Source organism: Chaetura pelagica, unplaced genomic scaffold (genome assembly GCF_000747805.2).
Source record: "Chaetura pelagica isolate M959 unplaced genomic scaffold, ChaPel_1.0 scaffold191, whole genome shotgun sequence".
Taxonomy (NCBI): Eukaryota; Metazoa; Chordata; class Aves; order Apodiformes; family Apodidae; genus Chaetura; species Chaetura pelagica.
Genome location: NW_009952440.1, coordinates 794296 through 817809, shown reverse-complemented (window position 1 = coordinate 817809; position 23514 = coordinate 794296). Strand labels below are relative to the sequence as shown.

The following is a 23514-nucleotide window of genomic DNA, read 5'->3' as shown; positions in this document are numbered from 1 at the left end:
GTCACAGTCATGTCAAAGTAACAGAACAGCAGAGATCAGGGACAGCACCTGTGGAAGAAGTTCCTATTCCACATCAATCTGAGATAAAGTATTAGTATATTCAGTGTGGAGAAGCTATGTACTTGACAAAAAAATTTAAAATAATAAATAAATAAATAAATCACTTTAATCTGTTTCATCTGCATTATTGCATGCAGAAAAGAAGAAGATTGACAAGATGAAGTGAGTTTAGGAAGACACCATATGTGATGCTCCTGGTCAGAACACATAACCGTATTTCCCTCATTTGCTATTGCACTATTAGCAATAACACCACTAACAATTCACACAGAACAGGCTTGCTGAAATATATCTTCAGAGCTCCAAGAAGTGCTCAGATTAAAGCCTTCACAAAACATTGAGTCTTTGAGACTGTAAATGCAGTTTTACATGAGCCCTCATTCATAAACAGAAATACAGTTTATGGAGAACTGTAGTGTTTACCTGTTTCAGCTATGAGATAAAAAAGCAATGCTATAAATAATTCTCCATATTTTCTAGCATAAAGCACAGGAATTTTTACTAATGCTATTACTCCTATAAAAATAGGGTTGAATAAGGGATCAAAGTTATACTGGTAATTAAAGATTTATTACAGCAACCCTTCCCTGCTGATTTAATAAGTTTTCGAAGGATTGAAATTTAATTGTTTTGTCCTTTTTTTTTTTTGTTTAAGTCATTATTCTGATAAAACTAGATAGAAAGCACCCACAGCAACGCTTTCTGATGAAAAACAGGGACATTTGCCAGTGGAAATGTTTGTAATAAACTCAGGAAAGGAGTAGCCTGACATAATTCCCTCAATACTGGGACATTTGAGTGGGCCTGAAAGCTCCCTCCAACATTTCCTTTTTAATCTTCAAGCACTGGAAGCACTGAACACAACAGAACATCAGGGTTTCACTCTGCTGTCACATCAAGAGCAAGAGGCTGCAGAGCAGGACTTGGCATGTGATGAGGTTTGGGAAGGTCAGAGGAGGTCAGTTACTATTATCTTCCCTGTTGCAAAGCATTGCTACCACCTGGAAGTAGGGTCCTCATGTATCTTGCTTGTCTGTGGCTTTTTGTTACTCTCCTAATCAGCACTGTCAGCAGAGCTGCTCCAGATTTAGTTGAGGGCATTAAAGCAGTCAGCACAGCAGCAGTGATATGTGTTTTAACTAGCATCCAGATTAGGTAACGCAGTGATTTATGCACAACAACACTCCAGCTGTTGCTGCCATTCTGGAAGGGGGTTTATTACATGGAGAAAAGCCAACATGTTTTATCTTACAATCGTGATCATCTAGGAGAACAAACACGGTTTTTTAAAAATAATAATTCCTAACGCGATTGCGGGATTTTATTTTGCAGGCAAACCAATTATATACTCAGCTATTTCTGTTACCAGACCCCTTTTCTTTCACTTACATGGATGCAGATCCAGAAAAGTCTTTTCACAGGTTTCTGTGAAATCTTCAGCAAACTCACCTTCCCAATACTGTTGTTTCCAGAGTGCTTTACCAGTCTATCACACCGTAAGGTCACAACAAACATCCCTCAGGTCTTCCTTATACTCACTTAGAGCTCAGCCCCACCCAACCATCTAAAAACAACTCACTGCCTTTCCTACCGCCAATTAGACTATTTATTAGCTTCTAGTTAGCTCAGACATGCTGAATCAGGGACAAAAATCAGCTTGCTAATTTAATTTCCCATTCTGTGAAAACACCAGAATATATGTAAAAACCTAGCTGTGTGGAAAACATAAACAAAGGGATTGTTTGGCCCACATAATACTAATGCCGAGGAGCGTATGGTATGAGTATTATAAAAAAGCACTCACTTTATTTTGGCTTTTGTTGAGAGCTTTCACTTTATGCCTCAGAGAGTTTACATAATTAGACAGACTAAAAACTTGTTTGGTCTGTTTCTTCTTCTTAAGTCATTATTTTACTCCCAAAGGTAATAGTTATGAATGCTGTTAACTGGATTATACAAATTATTCACAGACAGGCATGTTTGGACAGTCACCTCAAGAAGGGGCCCATAATCAATCTCCCATCGTTCAGAGTTTTATGGACCTGTAAAATTTTACCTCATTTACAAAGTATTGATTAACTGGGTATTAACTATCTGCAAATTAAGTTTAGCTAAGGAATACTAAGAATGGTTCACTGTTACTATTACTTCCTTTATATACCTTGAACTTCAGAACACTCCTCCTGCCTTTGGCATGATAATTCCTCCCAGAAAGAATTCCCTCAAATGTATAAAATACTTCTAAAAGTACCAGTCAAAGAATGTGTAAATAAAAACGTCGAGAGAAAATATCTACATTTATTTTCACTTATAAAATATCTTTGACCAATAGCTCATAGAGGTTAGAAGACAGGATGACAAACAGGTTACAGAAACAAACATTCACTTTTCTTTTAATCCTACATAAAAACCCACTTTGGAAAAAACAAGCAAATTCAAAAGGTATAATATTAAAATCACCATGAATATACATTATAGGAAAACTCTTGATGTGCCCATTGCAAACATCAGAGGTGTCTTGTAATGCATCCTTTCCATCTGTTTTTAAGGCATTTTGGTAGATACACTACTAGTAAAATCTCTGATAATAAATGGCCCTGAAACCCAACAACTAAAACTGGGAAGAATTCCTGTTGTGACTTCAATGGGCTTTGTCTAGCTTCTATGTACCTTCTCCAGCCAAAAATAGTAGGTAAGAAGGAAACGGGCTAGAAAATTACAAGTTTGTTGCTCAGATGAATAAATTATCTTCATTAGATTTGAATATTAAAGTTGAGCCTGGAATTAAAAACATCTATTAAAAGATGGAAGTTAAGCAAAAATAGAAATAGCAGTGATCATGCAGGAGACTGGACCTCCCTGGCACTTTGAGATCCTTACTGGGATTTTGTGATCATTACACACTCGCAGCCTATTTTTAACACCTGCTGAAACTAAAGCTACTGATTTCCTCCACCAGAATAAATCCAGTAAGTGGTAACAGTCCTATGAAATGGTGCACAAACAACAGTTGACTCCCTTATCTTTCTTTTTATGTAGCTTATCTACAGAAATTATAATGACTGTAAAGTAAGCTGAGGAGTTTACCCGAATGGTGGTTCTACAGGACTACCACTATCACATGCAGTGCAATGGGCAGACATCCTCTCCCATGTAATCTTGACTATGTCAGCCTTGGGAGATGCTGCAAATCTCACAAGTCAAACCACATCTGGATTTTTTTGCAAGAAGTCATAGAATCATAGAATCATAGAATCTTAGGGGCTGGAAGGGACCTCGAAAGATCATCTAGTCCAACCCCCCTGCCAGATTAGGGTCACCTAGAGTACATCACACAGGAACGCATCCAGGTGGGTTTTGAATGTCTCCAGTGAAGGAGACTCCACAACCTCCCTGGGCAGCCTGTTCCAGGGCTCTGTCACTTACAGTAAAAAAAAATTTTCGGATATTCACCTTGAACCTCCTATGCTCCAATTTACACCCATTACCCCTTGTCCTATCACTGGTCATCACTGAGAAAAGCCTAACTCCGTCCCCCTGACACTCACCCCTTACATATTTGTAAACATTAATGAGGTCACCCCTCAGTCTCCTTTTCTCCAAGCTAAAGAGACCCAGCTCCCTCAGCCTTTCCTCATCAGGGAGATGTTCCACTCCCTTAATCATCTTCGTAGCTCTGCGCTGGACTCTTTCAAGCAGTTCCCTGTCCTTTTTGAACTGAGGGGCCCAGAACTGGACACAATACTCCAGATGTGGCCTCACCGATGCAGAATAGAGGGGGAGGAGAACCTCTCTTGACCACACCCTTTCTAATGCATCCCAGGATGCCATTGGCCTTCTTGGCCACAAGGGCACATTGCTGGCTCATGGTCATCCTCCTGTCCACCAGGACCCCCAGGTCTCTTTCACCTACACTACTCTCCAGCAGTTCAGCCCCCAACCTGTACTGGGACATGGTGTTGTTCTTCCCCAAATGCAAAACTCTGCGCTTCCTCTTGTTGAATTTCATCATGTTTCCCCCCGCCCAACTCTCCAGCCTATCTAAGTCTCTCTGAATGGCAGCACAGCCTTCTGGTGTGTCAGCCACTCCTCCCAGCTTAGTGTCATCAGCAAACTTGCTGAGGGTACATTCTATACCCTCATCCAGGTCGTTGATGAAGATGTTGAACAACACCGGTCCCAGAGGACCGGAGTCCATGAGGAACAAGTGCCACAGCTGATATGTATTTGCAGACTCTCCACCAGTAGTCACTTGTCATGATCTCACACTTCAGCAACCCTTCCTCAACCAGTAACGAAATGTAGATCAGTAATGAAACACCGTTCACAGAATACACGTTTAACCACCTTTCCTCCTTGGTCAAAATTATCCTTATCACGTACAGCTACAGAAAACTATCTCTTCCAATGAGCAGCTGGTTTCATGCTGCCTACCATGCTGACCATGCATGCTGTCCTTTTGCTCTTCCCATGTACCTGCAAATACCTTGTGCAGAGTCTTTTAGTTGTCAGTTTATAGAGAAATGAAAGCACATGGAAATTCCAGCTGTAACTAAGGCTTCTGACTGATCTGGTAATGCTTCTGATAATTAGGGCAACTGCTAGAATGTGTTCATGTCATGACAAAATCAGCAAGAGAAAAACAAATGGGAAAATAGGAGAATGTGAAAGCAAACCTTCCCACTTACTGTCATCTTTGAGAATAATCTGTTAGTTGCTATGTGACTGGTTGTGTAGGGAGAGAGGCAAATGTTTTTAGATGGACACAAGTGGAGTAAAAAGGTTGATTAGTAAGCACATAGTGGACAGATGGCTTTGTGACTACTGGAAAGATCGTGCCACTCAAATGATTATTCCAGTCATAGAAGCAATTACAGAAAACAGAAAGGTGGTTCCAATGATTAATCCCTCCTGAGCCTTAAGAAATTGGCTGAATATTGGTTGAATCACAACACAGTCATACTGTTTTCACTTACTATCTCTTGAAATGAATTAATCAACCAAAAAAAATTGATATATAAACACAAAATGTGACCCTTCGGTGATACCATCTAATAATTTTAATTATCTCCGCATTTTTCGTCAAAATACTTTTTCCTTCTACAAAAGTTGACAGGCAATACAGGAGATTAAAAACATTAAAAGTTGGTTGGTTTTGCAACAGACAAAGAAAAAACCCTAAAGATCTGAAGTCTCACTGAATGACTCATAATACTGTCTCTTTATCTGAACCACTGATGGAATAAGAAAGTTTTAAGAGTGCAAGTGGAAAATACAATCCTAATTTTCAATCCACAGAACTGATCAATCACTGATATTTGACATGACAAGCACATGTCACCATTGCCAGGGGAGGTCAAGGAGTATAAGTTTACTTTAGCCCTTCTTTTCTGCTGTACTCTCATGGTGCTGTTTGGTTCCTCCACTTCCAACAGTCTATGTAAAACTGTAGTTTTTCCCCAACAGCTGTAAAATTGGAGAGAAATACAGAGGTGCAGTCATGGACTGTATGCTTGCTTCTTCAGAGCTGGAGCTATACCAAGGCTCTGCCTCTGTTTTCACCCTGCAGCTTGCTCTGCACTTCTGCAAAGCACACGCATATGAACTACAAATATCAACCTACAAACATGATCAACTCAGCATATATGTACTTCTCTGGTATGAAATTTTACTTATTTTCTTGAACCTTGTATCCTGAGGCTTAGCTGCAATTAAGTAACTTGAAACAAGTATTTTCTCCAAGTCAAGTCTAGTAGGAAAGTAACTGTAAGATAGGATCTTTGCTTTGCTGCCTTTGAAAGTGAGTGGCTATGGAGTAAAACAACTTAACTATCACACAACAGTGTAGCATTACCTTACAGATTTAGGCACTGTCCTCCTCACAACAGGACTATGATGCCCACACATTACTCCATCAATTTGTGACCCAACACATAGATGATGAGGCATTTCCACATGCAACATATTATTGGTGTGAGAGGCCAGACAGACACATATTTGCTAATTTCAGTGTGCCACCCCTTTCTGGTTTGATTACCTTTAATATCAGGATGATAAACATGAAGAACTGTTAAGTCAAAATAGATGGTGTAGCAAATGCATGAAACAATGCCTTTAAAAGTACTGCCACTTCAGTCGTTCAGCCATATCACATGGAGTTATTAAGGAAAGCTGGCAAGCAGGCTGACATCCTATGTTATGGATAGTGTTTATAACAGAAACAAGTTTCTGTTCCATGGGGATGCAAACTCTGAACGGACTGCTTTTGCGTACCCAAAACCTCAATCAAAAGTAGTCTGAATATCTCTGTGTGGGTATTTGTGTCTATAAAGATTGAAACTGGGAGATAGAAGATAGTATCAAATAGATACCATGTTTTGGGACACAAGGAAGTCTCTGGATGATTACACTAAGAAAAAACACTCCCAGTCCTTTTGTTTTCTTGTCTATTTTGAGTACATAAAAAATATTTTTAGCCTGTAAGTTAGATGCTTAGACGTTGAGGGAGATCTGCAGCTAGCAGACATTGATACTGAATTCACTAAAGTCAGTGAATTTACAGCAGACTTCAACCAGCTGAGATCTCTTCTAATACCTGCAGTTCAAAGGTCCTATGTGGGACAGTTTTGAGGTAACTCAACTGCACTTCTGTTAGTAGTTTCTGTTCTCCCCTGACACGGGCTTTCATGTACTTACTGTAATTTGTCAATATCTCCCAGAGAAATCTTCCTATGATATTAAGTTAAATTTCAGATTACTGACAAAAATATGCAGATCTTTAATAGTTTTTTTCAACATTCAACTTAGCAGATTAAGTCTTCCTATACGGTTTGAGTCACCTTACATGATGACTCTGTATTTCACAAGGTTCACTTGGCCATATTATACTAAGCTAAGAGCTATATTAAGTAATATTAAATATTTAATCTATGCTGACAGGTATTTTTGGAAGCTGATACAACAGTACTCATGAATGAGGAAATGAACTTTGACAAAATGAATGGTTTGACAGATGGTAGTTTGCTTAGAGCTCTTACTAACAGATGTTTGAATGAATGTTCTGCAAGACCTCTGTGTATTTTGGGTTTTAACATTTTATTAGCAAATAGCTATCACCTGGTGTATACTTGCTCTTTGGAAGTTCTTGATTTGGAAGCTGCAAATCTTTTTCCTTGCCTTTTTTGGATAAAAGAACCCAACACTCTATTGATTCCTGCTTGGTGATAAGAATGATGGACCTCAGGAAGACTATTCTAAGTACATTTTGTGTGTAGTTGTCAAGAGGTTTGTGAGATTTACAGACACACAAATAACTAGGCCAATATTATGGACTGCAAGCACCCCAAATGCGAGTCTGAGCAACAGAGATGGGATAGAAACCACAGGTGGTGTGTGAGACACTTCACATTTTACTAAGCCACAAATAAAAATAAATATTCTATCTATCAGAAACAATATTCCAAGATACTTTTAATTGAAACCCCCCCAAAACAAACATTCTCAGTAATCAGTAAATAAATAACCAGCATGGATTTCGGAGTAGAAACTAGAATTTAGATTCTCTAAAACAAGTATCCTAATCACTGTGCTGCACAAATCTTATGTCATTGATATTAAACTATTTAAATGTAAACATCATATGCGAGAAGACATCAATACACTATTTAGTTCTCAGATATATTTTTAGTGAATAGTGCATACAAGCAATCTTAAGGAAGTGTCCTGGTTTGAGCCCAACACAACAACCAAGGAACAGCCCCATGGCCACTCACTCAACTCCCCCCACAAACACTCTGGGATGAGGAGGACAAAGCTCATGGGTTGAGACAAAGGACAAGGAAGGTTCTTCACCTGTTTAAGGTCCTGGGCAAAACAGACTCACCTGGGGGAAAAAACAATAATCTAATTTCACACTCATCACACACACACAGGACACAGACACACACAGAGCAGGGCTTGTATATGTTACCCCCACCCCTCCCTTCTTCCCAGCCCCAAATCCCTTTGTTCCCAATTTCTCTCCCTCCTTCTCCCCAGCAGCACAGGGGGATGGGGATGGGGTTTAGAGTCAGGTCACAGGCTGGTGGTTCCTGCTGCTCCTTCCTCCTCAGGAAGAAAGATTCCTTACAGTCCTGCCCTGCTTTCCCATGGGGTCCCTCCCATGGCAGAGACTCCTCTAGGAACCTCTCCTTCATGAGTCTTTCCCACCAGGGAGGAACAGGCACCTCCCTTGGCTCTGGGGGCTTCCAAAGCTGCACAATCAGAGTCCACTGGCAGCAAATCCTCTGGCCACAAAATCCAAGTCCACTGGCCAAGTTCACCCCTCCTGGCACCTCCAGGGAATGTTCCACCACGTTCCTCCAGGAGTGCAGGGGCACAGCTGCCATCTCGCCATGGGCTGCAGGGGAACTTCTGCTTGGGCACCTTCTGCCCCTTCTTCCTCACCAATCACCAGCACTGCTCTCCTCCTCCAGCACAGCTCTTTTCCTTTAAGTCCTGCTCTGCTCAGGTGGTATAGCTGTTTTTTCATATGTGAATCACAGAGGTGCATCCATTGTCCCTCTAATGGCTCCTTGGCTGGGTTTGGAGCAGGAGGAGCTTCTCAGCTTCTTACTGGAGCCACCCCTAGGGCACCTTCCCCATTACCAAAAAACCCACCAAACCAAACCAGAACAACTCCGGTGCTCCATGTTCTCTGGATGAACACGGCTATTTCCTGTGCAACACACTGACTGCACACAACCTCCTGGGCACTGGACATTTCTATGCATTTAATGGGATACCAAATGTATTGGTCAATAATTAATCACTCTGATTTCTGCTGTGGGAAGAAGCTTTAGAAGAACTAAATTTCTGCAGCTCTAGCTGGACTTGATAGACCTTAAAATTCTAACCTATACAGGGGCCTGAGAAAATTTTATCCTGAATCTGATGAGGTGGATTTCTTTCCATCACAGCTCACTTTTTTATTAAGAGCCTCTAAAGGAAGGTTATTTACTCAGAGATTCAAGAAATAAAATGAATTTTTTACAGAATTGTGCAAAGTTCTAAAGAAGAAAAAAGTATTATTTAAAACAGATGCACTGAGAAGGCAAAGGTTAATAAAGTCAATATATATTTTCATTTAGACTGGAATACAAATATACTCAAATCATTGGTTACAAGTTGGACACCTTTTCTATCTAACTATTATGCTTGGAAATACAGAGTTTCATCTAAATTTAATGTATAGTTTCAGGAGAGCCTTGTACAGAAGAAATCAGAAAGATGCTAGAATTAAAATGCTCTTTTAATATATTCTAAATAAGACCTTTAGGTTTTTAATTTCTGAACCTCATTTGACATTCATATATTGACTCCGCCCAAAAAAAACCCAAAATAAAATAGAGCTGAAAAGGGATTATTTGAAGAGGAAAAAACCCAAAACAATATTTTCTTTTCATGTGCAATAAAAACTAGGGGGGAAGTTAACTACTCAAACTGAACTTACTTTATTTCCCTTTTTGTTGACTTTGCAACCAAACTGAGTGATCCTGCTGTTTTGTAAACAAAAACTCCTCCTTCACATAATAATAAAATATTTCCATATTTTATTTAACAGGCCATTGGTAGCTGTACTAATGTCTCTGATGAACTGGCTGCTGCTATTTTAATGAGAGGCAACAAAATAGTTTTTTTTGTTTTTTTCTATTTAATAACTTATATTTATATAATACTGTGTCCAGCAACAGTTCAGGTGTTCAATCATGATTCCCACAAAGTGGTAAGATACCCAGCAATTAGTTGATTTTCTTAATACCCTTCAGACATGCCAAAATCTGCTCTTGGTGGTTATTGGTTAATATTGACTATGTAAATAATTTCATGCCTAAGAGACCACAAAGCAGTTTAAAAAGAGTTGGTAGTTTCTTGTACTCCACTCAAATAAATTAGTGCATCATCAGGCACACTGCTCACATGGATCCTTTCCACAATCACACTCAGGGGAACAGCAGAAGCTAAGGGACTTCTTTTTCTCAGATCTGATAGCCCAACAACAGCAGCCACTGCATGGAAAACAGCAGGCACTGACCTCTTCCACTCCTTCCTTACATGGCTGGCAAAAGCCATGACCAGAAAATAAAAGTAACCAAAACTTTCCTTGAGCCCTCCTGACTTGAAACACCACCTTTGCCAACTGCTCCAATATTTGCTGTGTAATGCTTTCTGCTAAGCTTCACTGCACACCCAGGTTTTTGCTGTCTAGCCTTTTATCTAATGTCTGTTATTGTACACCTGCCTTCTTACTTTTTTCCAGAACTGTCATGTACTTCTGAGGTTGATACTCTTAGGGGTCCCAGGTGTACTGACCACCCAACCCAGCCCAGCAGTGGCAGGAGTCACTGAAGTTCTCCTGTGAGTTCCTTGTCCATTGTTGAGCAAAGAGCCATTTAGGAAGGTTCATCTATGACGAAAGAACCCATTGCACTTGCATTACTTGCAAAAAAAAAAAAAAGACCATACCTACATTAGAGGACTAAAAAAGCAAGACTATTATCTTACAGCGCAATATTCAGATTTCTTGGTGTCTCTGTCCTTGAGAGCATCCTTCTGCCAAAGTGACCATTTTGGTTATATGTCATGAACAATTAATGAAAAATAAAAATGTGGGATTTTTTCTCATTGTGTTTGGAAACATCAAAAGTTAGTGTCACTAATGAAGTTGTAAGCAGTATACACAGGTGCTATTTTATCACAGACAACCTATGAGGAGAAACAGAGGTCAGCAGAACTCTAAAAGGGATATATGACTTACTCTGACTTTAATTTGCTTTCAAAAACACAGTCACTGACCCTTTAAATCACAAGTCAATTACAAGCATCGTAGTGTCATTACTAATTACATGCTGAGAGTGTAAATTTAAAATGGCAATTTCAATTTTCAGTTCATTGGGAGAATGCAGGAAAATGAAATTGCATACTAATTAGTTCATGTGTGTAAGCTGAAAGATTAGAGAAAAAACTCTGCACTCATTACAAGTGAGTTATAAGCAAAGGACTCAAACCTTTCATTTTCCAAGCTGCATATCAATAAAGAAATTAAATGACAAAGAAAACTGATAATAATGGAACAAGGCAAAAATAGCTAAAGACCTGGATGTACTTAGGCTCTGCAAGACTTTGCTCATTGTATACAGTTTGCTTAAGAATTTATCTAGCATTAGAAACTGTAAGATGGTAACAGGCTACTGCTTTAGGTTCACTGTGCAAAATCTTAAATTACATGTCATAAATATGGAGTTTCTGGCTTCTTAACTTTCCACTTATATCTCTGCCAAACATTCACACTGTATTTCAGGAGCCATCTCCTGGATCAGCTGATCTGTCTCTCAGACCAGCATGGAAAAGGTCCCTCAAATTAGGATCCAGGAAGCAGCTGGTGATACAATAAAGAAAGTAAAAACTGAAGAGTATAGGCTGTTTGTTGTTGAAGAGACTATTTCTCCCACAAGACCAAAAAGAAAGTAGCCATAAACTTATCACAAATCAGAGTGAGCTGACTTTTTGTAACCTTCTACAAATGCTCAGGAAGTCTCTCTCTGGCCATTATGGAAGAGGTTGAAAAATAAGATATGGGATATCTGCTTCTCCTCGTCTCTGAACAGAAATTATTCACCCATATAAGGGTCAGGCAATGTCTGTCTCCTAGAGTGTATTTCATGCTTGAAGAACAAGACAGTGCTCTGATGTAAGGAACTACTATGCAGTGCATAAAATGTCAGTTTGTGGAGGTCTGAATGCTTGCCAAATCCAAACAGGGTTTCTGCAGAAAACTAAAAAGCATTTTTTCTCTGCAAGTACCATCACCCTTACAAAGCTGGATTTTCTGTTCACAAGTGTTTTATGGAGAAAATTATTCAGAGAAGGAAAAAAAATCTCTCAAGATTTACACTTGTTTTTAACTTACAGTATATTTTTACTTTTACTCTGAACTAAAAAGAAAAATAAACTGCTTGGCAAGTTTTATGAACATTATAGACCAAAGTTTACTTCTAAAGAAAAATAAAAAGAAGTGAATGATAGGTGCTTAGTACACATTGATCGTATCACTTAATTAGCTCATAGAAAGTACTACTTGCTATGGCTGTCAAAATTGCAAAATAGCATGCCTGGAATTAGTTCTACCTAGATTAGGTCATTAACTTCCAAAAAGAAGAAATTGTTTAAACCTGATATGCATTTTCACCCTTGGTCCAACCTTCCTTCCAGGTAAGAGCAATGGGAAGACTTCCTTGGGAGAGAAGACCAAGGCAGACACAATTTACTCAGCTCTCATGAGACCCAACCTGCAGTACTATGTCCAGTTCTGGAGTCCCTAATCCAAGGACATGGAACTGCTGGAGCAAGTACAAAAGATGCCACAAAGATGATCAAAGGGCTGGAGCACTTTTGCTATGGAGACAGGCTGAGAGAGTTGGGACTGTTCAGCTTGGAGAAGAGAAGGCTCCAGGGAGACCTTGGAGCACCTTCCAATACCAGGAAAGCTGGGGGGGGGGGCTCTTCAAAAGGGCATGGAGTGATAGGACAAATGGTAATGGTTTCAAACTGGAAGAAGGGAGATTAGGTTAGACATTGGGAAGGTATACATTCCTGTGAGAGTGGTAAGATGCTGGAGCAAGCTACCCAGGGATGCCATGGCTGCCCCATACCTGGAAGTGTTGAAGACCAGATCGGATAGGCTTTGGAGCAACCTGGTCTAGTGAAAGGTGCCTCTGCTCATGGCAGGGGGGTTGAAACTAGATTATTTTCAAGGTGCCATCCAACCCAAACCATTCTATGAGTCTGTGATTCTATGAATTCTGGGCTGAATGGAAACCTGCACAGCTGCCTGACCACTGACTCTATGGTGAGTAGTGACTGTGCCAAGTACAAACATGAAAGCAATAGACCATTAGCCATCTGCATCCAGTTAATTTCCTAGGAAAGTCATGTTTAGAGGGGCAATGAGAAATTATTTTGAGTTTTTTCTCTAGCTCATTTATTAAAGCCCACACTCTAAAGTAGTCCAAAAGCTGCTGTAACATTTTTTTCATTATTCATTAAAGTGATATTATTTTCTGTTCCTGTAAAAATAATTCTGCTATTCTTTCACATTTTTTTTCAGTGTGTAAATTTTACAGATCTCCTACTCTTTATGGAAGATGGCTGACTTAAGAGTCATTGAAGGGCATTTGCGTTTTCATTCTGCAGTGAATAACAAACCAAAAATAACAATGTCTTAATTTTTCAGAACTGACAATATCCAGAACTCTCACCACACCAGCTGAACAAGTAATCCTGAATACTTTTTCCACAAACATCTCAGAACTGCTCAGAAAAACCACAAACAGCAGTTATTAGAAAAACTTGAATATATGAACAAAAAATATGCCATGTACATGGAAGTGACTTCATGAAGACCGTGTCTGACAAATCCAAGGGACAACATATGGACAGTTCAAGTTAGTGCTGGTAGACAAGATGCTTTTGCTGTTCCTGTGGTGGGTTCACTGGGAGGGAAGCACCCTCTTCACACAATGCCTATACTGATAAGCACAAAAGGCTTTCCTGTAAATACCTAACACCTTTATTAACTAACAGCTGAAAATGCCAAAGCTTAGCCCAATTCACATATCATGCAAAGAAACCACCATAAATGTAAAGAGCTACAGCAATCATTAGATAATCATTATCTTCATCAAAATGGAGCCATGGGGCTTCATATTCATTGCTTCATGACTTTTACTGAAGTAATTTGCTGGGTGCAGAGAAATCCTGTTCACAAAGAGGTCACTGTCTTTGAAATCTTTCTAGCAATAACACCCTTGAGTGGAAATGAAAAAAAAATTCAGCCCCACAGATGTGGCTGAACTAGCAGCTATTTAGATGTTAATTAAAACAGTTCTTGTTACTTCCAGCATGATGCACACAATGCTTAACCTGTGTGCTTAGAGCAGCTCAGCAGAGAGGACAAACTATTCCTGAAGGCTCTGGTACTGCCAAAACCCCTTTAAAGCACTCTAGAATGATGCTCAGGGAAGGCGGCATTCATCAAAGTACCTCCACCTTGAGATACTGCTGTGAAATGCTACTAAGGACTTAATAAGCAAATGTGACATGTGTGGAAAATAGCTTCCTTGAAAATAGTCTTTATAAATTTGCTTCCATAGTTTAGAAACACAATGGAACACAAGCAAATATTTTTTTAATAAAAAAAGATATGTGCATTTGTTAAGCCAATTACCGTTTTGCAACTTTTAGTCTGAGCTACATTTCTGATAGTGAAGAAGACTCTAGCTGTTAGTTTACTACTTGTCTCCATCAGTTTCTTAAGTGACTCTGGCAATTGAATCAAGCAGATTTTTTTCTTCCTCAACTCCATCTGTTACCTGAATCCATGGCCATCTGTCATTTTCTGCAGCAGTCCAAGCATTCACAAGACCCTTCTTATTAAGTCGTGCATAGTATGGATACCATTTCTGGAGTCCAAAAAGAGCTCGATGAGTAGATGACGCAGTAATTTGTTGGTTTGACACAATTCCTCCTTCTATCCCTAGTGGGCCAGAGCATCCTGCAAATGGAAACAAGAAAAGAAATTAATGCAACTGAAATGGCCAACTCTTCTGGGTCCCAAGTGGCTGTTATTAGAAATAGTGTACAAACAGATCCTAAATGTTATGTTAATTATATTCATTTAAAGCAGTTGAACTGAGTGTTCCTTTTGCAGAAATGGAAAAAAAAAAACCAAAATCAGTACAAAAATACTAATTGTAAATAACTTTTCCCATTGCAAAATTAATGAATTAGATTAAGCTTTCAACTTCTTTTAGTTTATCCTATATGAAGAGTAGTGGGTTCGGGTTTTACAGGTGCAATGAAAGAAAATGATATATAGATTCAAATATCAAAACAACTGCTAAAAGCAAATTTTAGATTCTGTAATTACTGCGAAGTTCTGTATGTTGCTCTTGCCACAGAGGTTAGAATTTGCCCCATATGATAAATATTGTTATTGCAATTATCTTTTGAAATACAAAACTAGACACATTATATCGGTCAGTTACATCAAAGTTACAGCTTTTATACATTTATTCAGCAAACCTCAAAATAGGGATTTAACTGTCATGTTCAAATGTTCATAATTTTAGGTGTGGTAATCATAATTAATTTATTCCTACTATTAAAATACTCACAGCCACCTCCAAGTAAATACAAAATATTTTTTTTCCCCAAGTCAATTTTGATGCAGAATATAAAGAGAAAGTTAACTGCAGGAACTACTCTAGCAGGCAATCTTGCTCAGTTGCCCCAGAGAAGTTGTGCTTTGTGAGTCAACTGCACTTCAGCAATTTTGAACACAACAGGAATAAGCAGATTTTTACTTACAGTTTAGGACTTCTCAGAAGCCTGGCAGTCCTTCACATAAAATAGTACCTGAGAAGGACTCTGAAGTGCTACTGCTATGAAATCCTAACACCATATGTGCAGAAAGTAACAAACAATTTAATTATTTCATTTAAAGGTACAGAGAAGAAAAAGTGACCAGTATAATTTGCTGCTTTCAGCAGAAGCTGTGGCAGCAAAACAGTGCTGAAAGTCACTGGCAATTCAATCCCTGGGTGTGACTGATAAAGACCAACACAAACTAAATCACAGTTTTAAACTGATTGTGGAACAAGGGCCATGGATAAGGCCATGCTTGTGCTATGAGAAAAAAACCTAAAACCTTCACACAGGTGGGGATCTGAATGTGTTACTTCTTAAATGCAAAAAACTGGTTTACATCCAGGATACATTTAAATGAAATATGGGCCCACTGAAATTAATGACTGACTTGCACTATATGATGATTTAATCGACATTTTTAACAGTCCATGAAGCTTGGCTAAGAATCTAAAGTCCTAGTTCTACTTTTCTGTATCATGTCTTACCCAGTAATAAAGGTGGTGCATTCAGCACTTGACTGTTAATTCTGTTCACGCTACACAACATATAAAAAACCTTACCTCTCTCCTGCGGCTGTGCCAGGTGCATAGTACTGCCAGAAGAAAACTAAATATTTGTCAGCAGCATAGGCAGACACAATAAAGGATGTATTAAGAATTCCCACATGTTTTGGAAAAATTACATTTTTCCTTGTGTTATCATGTGATACATAAAAATCGAAAGACCTATTCAAATACCAGCTCTGTTTATTAAATATTTTAATCTAACCCAAATTATTTCCTTTGGTGTATAAACTGTCACATCTGCTTGCAAGCCAGCTACTCTACTTTCCTATAAAAAATGCTTTTTTTAGAAGTTTCATATCTTTACTTACTGAAATATCTTTGTCGTTTCACAATAGCAAAGTACACACAATCCTGTGTATGTGTAACGCACAAACACATGTGCACACAAGACTGATTTGACTTTACCATGACATTAACCACCCCATCAGCTGGTGTAGATTGATAACTATTTAAAAATAAAGTTGTGAGAAAATGGAATAGAGGTTTCCAAGAGGAGCTGAAAATGAAGGCTTGTAGGCATGGCAGGTGTTTTAATACACAATGTGTAAGTTATACTCTGTATCTATATTCTTTAACAGTGAGGAGCACTGTGATGAGGACACTTGCCTGCCCTGCTAGAGTTACTTAGTGCCCTACTTGGAAAAATGTTTTTGTGAGTATATGGCCCCAGCATGTATCAGGGTCACTTTTGAGTGGGGTCCAGAATAATGGTATTTGGCTTTAGCAGATAATTTTCAAAAGAACATGTATTTGACACCAAGATACTTGATCTCCTATAGACATTCCAGCCTCGGCAGATTTGCAAGATACGTCAATGTCCTCTTTTTTCTTTTTCTTAGCAGCCTCTGTTTAAGGTGCAGAACTTTGTGGAAAGTTTTTTTACTTGAAGGTATGTTAGTTCTCATGCTTGAGATGCATTAAACGGCATTTGCAATGTGTGTGAATTCCTTACAAAAGAAAGGTGAATTTTTCTTTGTAAATTGAAGGCAGTTAAATTACCAAGTACAGGACTTAACTCTACTTTGTCAGGTATGACCATATATGGTCAGAAGTGTTTACCTTCCTTAGCTTTAGGAGGATTATGCCTGAAATCCAAAGCAAATCCCTACCTTCAGGGAACAGGTACTTCATTGTACAAGCTGCTTATTTTAATTGCAGTTCCAGTTTTGTTTTGTCATGTTTGTCAGTTTTTCAATTTGAGTTAAGCACAAACCTTACGGCTCTTAAAATTAAAACTCGCATTTGAGATACTTTTCTACCTTGGTGTTCAGTTCAAACGTAACAAACAGGAGACTGGATAATAATTTCTAAACAGTACTAGTCTTATGGTGTAATATATGCACACACACCACCAGGATCTGTCTTTAGAGGACCACTTTTTTTCAGCTCCCTGAAGGACACGAGCTCACACTCATGAGGTGGTCTGGAGAACTTGCAATAAACCCTACTCTGACCATAGCAGTGCTGATGAACCGAGAAACTTCCTAGGCACAGGCCTGGCAGATGGGTATTGAGGAAGCCCAAGCAAGGCTATTGCTTCCTAAGACACCTCCACATGCATCATGAGGGCTAGGTTTTTCTTAAATAGTCTCACCTTGAACTTGAACATATTTAATGTAACCTCTAGTTTCATAATCAATCTGTATTTCAAGATACATTTATCACCGAATCATCCTGGCTGGAAGGAACCTTGAAGATCATGAAGTCCAACCATAACCTAAATCCCCCTACCATATCCTAATTTACCTGTTCAGTGCTTAAATCATGCCGCTAAGCACTATATCTACATTTCTTTTAAACATTTCCAGGGATGGTGGCTCCACCATCTCCCTGGGCAGCCTGTTCCACTGTCCAACCACTCTTTCAGTAAAGAAATTATTTGTAATATCCAGGCTAAGCCTCCCCTGGCACAACTTCAGGCCATCTCCTCTCATCCTGTCATGATTCACTTGAAAGAAGAGGCCAACTCCCACCTCCATACAACCTCCTTTCAGGTAGTCATAGAACGCAATGAGGTCTCCTCTCAGCCTCCTATTCTTCAAACTAAACAATCCCAGTTCCCTCAGTCTCTCCTCATATGACCTCTCCAGACCTTTCACCAAGTTGGTAGCTCTCCTCTGGACATGTTCCAGCAACTCAACATCCTTCCTGTAGTGAGGGGCCCAGAATTGGACATAGTACTTGAAGTGTGGTGTCATCAGTGCTGAGTACAGGGGAACAATCACTTCCTTACTCCTCCTGACCACACCATTCCTGATGCAGGCCAGGATGGCATTGGCCTTCTTGGCCACCTCGGCACACTGCTGGTTCATGTTAAGTTGGCTGTCAACCAGCAGCCCCAGGCCCTTCTTCACCATGGAGCTTTCCATTTAAACTCTTCAGTCCATTTTAACAAAGCTCAGTATATTCCCTAGATTATCCAAACATTTTGCTGTCTTTCTTATTTATCCTCTGCCAGGATGTCAGCAGAGATTTTGCTAGGACTCTGTGAGTAATCTCCTTCCAGTGCCTGTTTACTCACTCCTTCATTCTTTATTTTCAATCAGACATCATTGCACAAGAAAATCTTTCAATTTATTTTCAGTTGAAAGGAAATAGATGATTAAATTTTAGGATAGTCAAACACTGCACAACAAAAGAACTTCCCTTAGTCATATGCTCATTAATTTCTTCCAAATACTCCAAAAGATTTGTGAGTCATGCTGTCTCCTTAGAAAATCTCTGAGGGGGCTACTGCTCTTTAAATTCTTTAGAAATTTACTTTGCTTGAAAACTCTCAGCTGATGAACCTATCTCTGGTTTCATCAGACATGTAATATCAGTAAAGGATGGGCTACAGACTAGCTTCTGCATAAGAAATTTAGTTTGAGACACAAATGATAGAATCATCAAATCACTGAATAGTTTGGGCTGGAAAGGACTTCAAAGAGCATCTAGTTCCACCCGCCTGCATGGGAAGGGACACCTCCCACCAGACCAGGTTGGTCCAAGCCCCATCCAGCCTGGCCTCGAACACTTCCAGGGATGGGGCAGCCACAGCTTTCCTGGCCAACCTGGACCAGTTTTTCACCACCCTTATAGTGAAGAATTTCTTCCTGATGTCTAACCTAAATCTTCCCTCTTCTAGTATGAAGCCATTACCCCATGTCCCATCCTTCCTTGCCCTTGTCCAAAGCTCCTCCCCAGCTTTTCTGTAGCTCCTTCGATACTGAAGGTGCTCTACGGTCTCCACAGAGCTTTCTCTTCTCCAGGATGAACAGCCTCAACTCTCTCAGCCTGTCTGCAGAGCAGAGGTGCATCAGCCTTCTGATCATCTTTGTGGCCTTGTCTGGACTCCCTCCAACAGCTCCACACCCTTCTAGTGCTACGGGCTCCAGAATTGGACTGAGCACTGCAGGTGGGATCTCATGAGAGAAGAGAAGAGGGGGAGAATCATCTCTCTTGACCTGCTGGCAATGCTTCTTTTGATGCAGCTCAGGACACAGTTGGCTTTCTGGGGTGGCAGTTCATATTGCTGGTCCATGTTGAGCTTCTCATCAACCAACACTCTGAAGTCCCTCTTATCAGGGCTGTTCTCAGTCCAGTCTCCACCCAGCCTGGATTTGTGCTTGGGTCTTCCCTGCCCCAGATGCAGGACCTTGCACTTGGTCTTGTTGAACTTCATAAGGTTTGCACAGGTCTGCACTTCAAGCCTGTCAGGGTCCCTCTGGATGGCATGCCTTCCCTCCAGTGTGTCAAGCACACCACACAGCTTGATGTCATCACCAAACATTCTGGGGTCTAGTCACTGATGACAATGTTGAGACAACAGCAATCTTCTGATCAACTCTTACACCATGTCACCAACAAAGACACTGAACAGCACTGGTCCCAGTACTGAAGCCTGAGGAATACCACTTGTCACTGGTCTGCATTTGGACACTGACCTGTTGACCACAACTCTCTTAGTGTGTCAACCCAGCCTATTCCTCATCTACCAAGGGGTCCATCCATCAAGCCAATGTCCCTCCAATTTAGATACAAGGATGTTATGTAGAAGAGTTGCTCTTCCCTTGTCCACCAACTCTGGAACCCCATCACAGTAGGTCACAAAATTTGTGACTTTCTTGGCCACAAATGCTTTCTTTATAGTTAAGATATCAATTATTTCTTTCAGTGCTAAAGGGCTGTGATGTGCCATTGACTACTATGAATTAAGGAAACAAGCAAATGCAGCTTTTGGAGATTGTTTGTCTTTTAAATAAAACTGTGATACATTATTTTGCAGAACAAGTACAAGCTGTATTACGCTTGTTGTTATACATCTGCTTCTATTAAATCCATTTTCATTTAACAAAAATCATGACAGCTTGGGAAACTGAAGCCTCCAAGGGAGTAACAGTATCACTACAGTGACTACAGTATAATTCAGTCTGGTCAATGTCAGGCATCAGATAGGAAACTATTTTTATTAGTTAATGCTGACACACTTGTGTATGACAATCAGCTCGATGTAAGAAAGTAAAAAAAACAAACAAAAAAAACCACAATTAAAAGCTGCTTGACAGGTTCATGATATAGATTCACAAAGAAGGTTTTGTCATCTGGTGCTGTTATTTTAGTCTCATTAAATAGCAAAATACTAACTCAAGAAATATTGCTTTTAAGTCTACAGTGACCATTGGTATGCACTAAATAAAACCTTATTGACACGTCTCTTGTACTCATCAAATACAACATCCATGAAGATGTCAGAATGCAAAGGTCTACCAATAAGCTACATGATTGTAAATGGATCCAGTGGTGGATAGGAAAAGTCAATAACACAGGAAAAGTGAAGGATTAATTTATTTCTTTTTATTTTTTTTAAAGAATTTCCAACAACTCATGTGAAGATAGCATGGTTGTAAAACTACCTTAAAGCCTTCCTTTACAGTATCAGACTTAATGAGATGTGAAATGCTATGTATCATTTTGCACCACTAAGCAAATGATCACTAGTCCAGATTTCACTTGTAGACCACATATATAGGGATTAAATAGCTCCTCAGACAACAGGTGACTTCTGTGTTTCAACCCTTATCTCTTACTATAATAAATCCCTCCAGCTGAATACAAATTTTTCTGCAAAAGGAAAGAGAAGATGACTGCTAGCTTGCTATGTTTTACATAGATATCTCTTCAGAAGTAAATTAGAACAGGGAAATATGTCACTGATTCCCCCTCTACAAGGGAAAGGACAAATCATTTTAAGATAAAGAATTAATACAGTATAAGATAATTAGCAGAAAGCACAGCGTGTACATGTTACCTAAGTATATTTAATTTGGACTTTGACATCAGTGTCAGTCCACAAATTAAGCAAAACCTCCAAATGGTTTGAAAATTGCTTGAAAATGTGAGGATTATGCTTCTGCAAACAGAGGAAAAAGGTTTTTGTTATTGACGATGAAACATGCCTGATTTTGCAGCATGAATATACAGATATCATTTCCTCTGTTAGTTTGTCTCCAGCTAACGTCATCAAAACAAACAGATGCAAAATTGAAGGCATGCAGAAAACAAATCTCCTTTAGACATCTGCAATCCTGTCATTCGCCAAGCACCTCATTTTCTGGAATGAGATTACTCTGGCTGTGCACAGCATAGCATGGTAATTGTGCTGAACACAAACCCTGACAATGAGATTACAGATGACCTCTGATATTGCAGTAATTAATGCCAACACATGCATAAGCTCCACATCATGAAATATAGACTTCAGTCTTCTATTTCTTCCTTTTGTTCTTCCTGCCACCCACATATCCTTGGCCAGGTAGTTCTGTTAAGGATAGCTCTTTTCAGGTAACAGTGACTTATTTTTTAATAGGAGTTGGTCAGATGGATATAGACAATCATTTAACAGTCTGCTGTTGAAGTGCCTACCTGTATGAAAAGTATTAAACCCTGTTCCTGCAGGGCTTGTTTTTTCACAACTTTGACATGATTATGATAAAATCCCCTTTCCTTTATAAATACTGCATAAAGTGCTTTGGCAGAGAGGTGCCTGGAAGACACAGCTTCCTTTCCCGCTAGAGGTGTCAGTGGAACCCCTCAGGCTTTTAGCAACACCATGGTCCCCAGTTGCCAACTTCATCATCACACAATGAAATTACAGATGACCTCTGATATTGCAGGAATTAATGCTGATACATGCGTAAGCTCACCACCTTGTAGTTTAGGTTTCAGCCTTCTGTTTCTTATTCTTTCACAGAGAGACTTCAGCTCTCTGAGTACAAGCATGTACTGACCTGCATTCTCCACAATGGGATTCACATTCCTCTGATGGCCATCCAGAGGGATTTTCTACACTGAGCAAGTCTGCAAAATCTCATACATCAAGCATAGCACAGCAGAATGACTGCTCAGACACTGAAAGAAGATTAGGTCTTTTTTATAAAGTACTGTGTCTGAAATGGAGGGTTGTTACTCAGGACTAATTTGCTTAGCTCTGGTTTGGCAGTTTCTCCACTCTGCACTTTGAATAGGATGCAAAGGATTTTAAATTCCCCACAGAAAAGCACAGGGATTAACCTCTGGGAAACTGTAACATATGGCATAGTTCAAGAGGGGTCACATCAAACAGGAATAAATTAAAGGAGGATACAATTTCTGATTTAGGAACTTTATAACCTGAAGATTGCTGGAAGCTGGGAAAATACAATGGGAGAACCATCAAGTAGCACGTATCCTTTTCCTTATGCTTATTCATTAAGCATTCACTTAAGATCATTGACAAAGGCAGGACTGTTGCACTGTGATCAGACAAAGCATTGTTGGTATTTAAGGATCACCTTCTCCAGGCCCAAGAGTGTTGCATCTCAACTAAGAGGAAGTCAGGTAGAAACTCCAGGATGCTGGCATGGACGAGTAAGCAGCTCCTAGAAAAGCTCAAACTGAAGAAGGAAGCATATAGGGCATGGAAGCTAGGGCAGGTATCCTGGGAGGATTGTAGAGAGGTTGTCCAAACAGCTAGAGATCATGTGAGGACAGCCAAATCCCTGCTAGAATTAAATCTCACCAGAGGTATGAAGAACAATAAGAAAAGCTTCTATAGGTATGTTGGGGAGAAAAGGACATCCAAGGAGAGTGTAGGGCCTCTCCTGAAGGACACAGGAGGCATAGCAACACAGGATATTGAGAAGGCTGAGGTCCTCAGTGACTTCTTTGCTTCAGTCTTCTCTGGTAAGTGCTCCAGCCTCAATACAAAGGCCTCAATGGGTGAAAGCAGGGACTGGGAGACTGAATTACCCCCACTGTAGGAGTAGAGCAAGTTTTTGACCATCCAAATCTATGCGACCTGATGGGATTCACCCACGGGTCCTGAGGCAGCTGGCAGATGCAATTGCTAAGCCTCTGTCCATCATATCTGAGAGGTCATGGTGGTCTGATGAGGTTCCTGCTG

The 23514-nt window shown here is 39.7% G+C and overlaps 1 protein-coding gene across 1 annotated transcript in view; it reads right to left on the bottom strand.

The window, feature by feature from the left end:
- The window catches only part of EDIL3 (EGF-like repeats and discoidin I-like domains 3), a 287168-nt gene that overhangs the window by 47997 nt on the left and 215657 nt on the right, over positions 1–23514 (bottom strand). The window contains exon 6 of the mRNA XM_010008401.1: positions 14469–14650. Coding sequence (XP_010006703.1) covers positions 14469–14650 — 182 coding nt within the window. The remainder of the gene's footprint in view (positions 1–14468; positions 14651–23514) is intronic.